Below are 3456 nucleotides of genomic sequence, written 5' to 3' on the forward strand. Positions count from 1 at the left end.
ATGGGGTCTCCACCATCGAAATGGGGGGTTGGTGGGGTCTCAGCCACCAAAATGGGGGGGCGATGGGGTCTCCACCATCGAAACTGGGTGGTAATGGGGGTCTCCACCATCAAAATTAAGGGATTGGTGGGGTCTCAGCTACCAAAATGGGAGGTGATGGGGGTCTCAGCCACCAAAATGGGGTTGATGGGATCTCCACCACCAAAATGGGGTTGGTGGGGTCTCCACCACCGTAATGGTGGGTGATGCAGTCTCCAGCATCAAAACTGGGTGGTAATGGGGGTCTCCACCATCAAAATGGGGGGGGTGATGGGGTCTCAGCCACCAAAATGGGGGGGTGATGGGGTCTCAGCCACCAAAATGGTGGGTGATGGGGTCTCCACCATTAAACTGGGGGGTGATGGGGTCTCCACCATCTAAATTAAGGGGTTGGTGGGGTCTCAGCCACCAAAATGGGGTGTGATGGGGTCTCCACCATCAAAATTAAGGGGTTGGTGGGGTCTCAATGGGATCTCAGCTACCAAAATGGGGGGTCATGGGGTCTCCACCACCAAAACTGGGGGGTAATGGGCATCTCCACCACCAAAATGGGGGATGATGGCATCTCCACCATTGAAACTGGGGGGTTGGTGGGTTCTCCCATCATCAAATTGGGGGGGTGATGGGGTCTCCACCATCAAAATTAAGGGGTTGGTGGGGTCTCAGTGGGATCTCAGCAAACAAAATGGGGGGTCATGGGGTCTCCACCACCAAAACTGGGGGGTAATGGGCATCTCCACCATTGAAACTGGGGGGTTGGTGGGTTATCCCATCATCAAATTGGGGGGTGATGGGGTCTCCACCAATGAAACTGGGGGGGATGTGGTCTCTACCATCAAAACTAAGGGGTTGGTGGGGTCTCAGCTACCAAAATGGGGGATGACGGGGGTCTCAGCCTCTGAAGCTGGGGGGACAGAGGAAGCAGCGCGTTGCTGGACTCACGTTGCGGGATGTGCGCGGGTGGTTTGATGCTCTCCGGGTGCTTCGGCGGATCTTGCCGCAAGGGGGGACTGAAGGTCTCGTTACGGATGACAGGCGAATGCATCTTCTCGTCCTTCACCACCATGGGTTGAGATTGGACGACGGAGGCGGCTCTCATCTCCTGCCATGGTGGGGAAAAAAAAACAACAACCCAAACTGGTCAAGAAACCTTGGGTGATGCCCTTACCTCACCCCCACATCCCCAAATTCCCGATGCAAACTGCTGGCCAATGGCCCCTGGGCTTTCGGCGCTTGATTCCCAAGCTGGTGGTGGGAAGATGATGGTCCCCGTTGGCCGGGACCCCCGCGGTTGGGTTGCTCTGCTTTCCTTTTTACCTGTTTTTTTGGCTGGATAGTTTGTTGAGGTGGCGACTGGTGGACCAAACCCTGGAACTGCGGCATCTGTGGGGAATGCATCATGAGAGGGGAAGGGGCTTCCCTCAAGTGACCTGGGAACAGTTTGGCATCAATCAGTTAACCGTCGTCACCACTGGCACGCCAAACATCACCCGAAAAAAAGCCGGTCGGCGCACGCCATTGCCCCCCACCCCACCCCGTGGGACAATGTCCTCTTCTTGCTTGAAGCGTGGTGGCCTTGGGATGTCCCCAACGGACTCCAGCCACCTCCTCCCAGCCGGCACCTCCAAAATTCGGCGCTGCCATAAGCGAACGCCAAGGGGAGCAGAAGATGCTCCAAGGCTGCACGGTGACTTGTCCTGCCTTGGTGATGCCCGTTTGTGGTGTGTCCCCCCCCCATAATTCCATTCCTTCTGCTCGTTCTCCTGGTGATCCATCAATATTCCTGGCTTCGGACACCCAAGCACCAACACCTTGCCCTGCCTGCACCTCTCCTGCCTGCACCTCACCCTGCCCAAAGCCCCAGAGTAAGGACGCGTTGGCTCTATGAGCCAACGGGAGGTTTTTAGGAGCCAGGAGGCTCCATCTCAAGGCATCAGGTCCAAGTTTGCAGTCTCGGGCATCACGTCCAAGCTGCCTGCAGCAGCTCTGCAGGCAGGAGAAGCGGCTCCAGGCGCTGCCTGCCCTCATCTGGCTCCATCCCTTCAAATCCATGGATTTCATCCTACCTATGCCTGTGGGAATGGCTTTGAGAGCAAAGACCCAACAGGCCACCACCTGAGGAACCATGCAGCCAAGCCAAAGCAGGAGCGAGAGCTCCCGGAACCGCAGAGGTTTTATGGGTGCCCGGACTCAAAAGCACAACGCTGCCGGAGTTACCCCAGTTGGAGATGTTCTCCATCAAGAATGTTGGTGGTGGCATCACCAAACCCATGGCTGTCGTGGAGATCTGGGATCTCCCAAGCCAACGTGGAAGGCTGAGGCCCGTGGCCACATTATCTCAGCTGCTTCCTCCCATTTCTGGGACGGCTGGTGGTCATCACACCGGGTTTCCTCCAGCTCATCCCTTTGCCTCCTCTGCCTGGCAGCCAAGCAGCTGCGGTATCAGAGGCCGCGCTCCGAAAAATGCCGGGAAACACCAGTGGGGGATCCACAGCTCTGACATCCTCCAAGAGTGGACCCCCTGCCTCCTCCAGAGAGACCACCCAGTGCTGGCACCCAGCCAGGATGGAGACAAACGCAAGGCCAGCGCTCTCTGATATCAGAGCTGTGCCGAGACTCAAAAATTTGACAACCTTGAGGTCTTCAAAGATTTGAGACCCTGGAGATTCTCAAAAACTTGAGATCTTTGAGATCCTCAAAGATTTGAAAGCCCTGAAATGCTCAAAGATGAGATCCTTGAGTTCCTCAAAACCTTGTGACCCTCAAAAATTTGACATCCTGGAAGACTTGAGACCCTTGAGATCCTCAAATTCCTCAAAGACGTGAGATCCTTGAGTTCCTCAAAGAACTGAGATCCTCGTTCCTCAAAAATGAGGTTCTTGAGCTCCTCAAAGACCTGGGATTGAGTTCCTCAAAGATCTGAGAACCTCGAGATCCACAAAAACTTGAAATCCTCAAGATCCTCAAAGACTCGAGATCCTCGAGCTCCTCAAAGAACTGAGATCCTCGTTCCTCAAAAATGAGGTTCTTGAGCTCCTCAAAGACTTGAGATCCTTGAGTTCCTCAAAGATTTGAGATCCTTGAGTTCCTCAAAGATTTGAGAACCTGGGGATCCACAAATACCTGAGATCCTCAAGATCTTCAAAAGCCTCAGATCCTTGAGTTCCTCAAAGATCTGAGAACCTCAAGATCCTCAAAACTGAAATCCTCAAACACTTGAGAGCCTCAAAAATTTGAGCTCCTTGAGATGCAAGATGGGAAGAGGCCTCGCTGGGCGGTTACGTCAGGCTCCAGCTAACCAGGACTTCCTCCACACCCACCACCGTCTACTGACGGGTGCTGGCGGACCTCGAAGAACACATGGAAACCGCCCCATCGCCCCGTACCCCCTCCTCATCACGCAATGCAACTTGGCTC

General features: G+C 54.7%; 1 protein-coding gene across 1 annotated transcript in view; it reads right to left on the reverse strand.

Moving 5' to 3' along the window:
* The window catches only part of LOC104128502 (bromodomain-containing protein 4-like), a 6037-nt gene that overhangs the window by 1805 nt on the left and 776 nt on the right, over positions 1-3456 (reverse strand). The window contains exons 2-3 of the mRNA XM_035896785.1: positions 1357-1469; positions 982-1141 (exon numbers count right to left, since the gene is read on the reverse strand). Coding sequence (XP_035752678.1) covers positions 982-1141; positions 1357-1469 — 273 coding nt within the window. The remainder of the gene's footprint in view (positions 1-981; positions 1142-1356; positions 1470-3456) is intronic.

The sequence above is a fragment of the Egretta garzetta genome, unplaced genomic scaffold (genome assembly GCF_000687185.1).
Source record: "Egretta garzetta isolate BGI_Z169 unplaced genomic scaffold, ASM68718v1 scaffold576, whole genome shotgun sequence".
In the NCBI taxonomy this organism is placed as follows: Eukaryota; Metazoa; Chordata; class Aves; order Pelecaniformes; family Ardeidae; genus Egretta; species Egretta garzetta.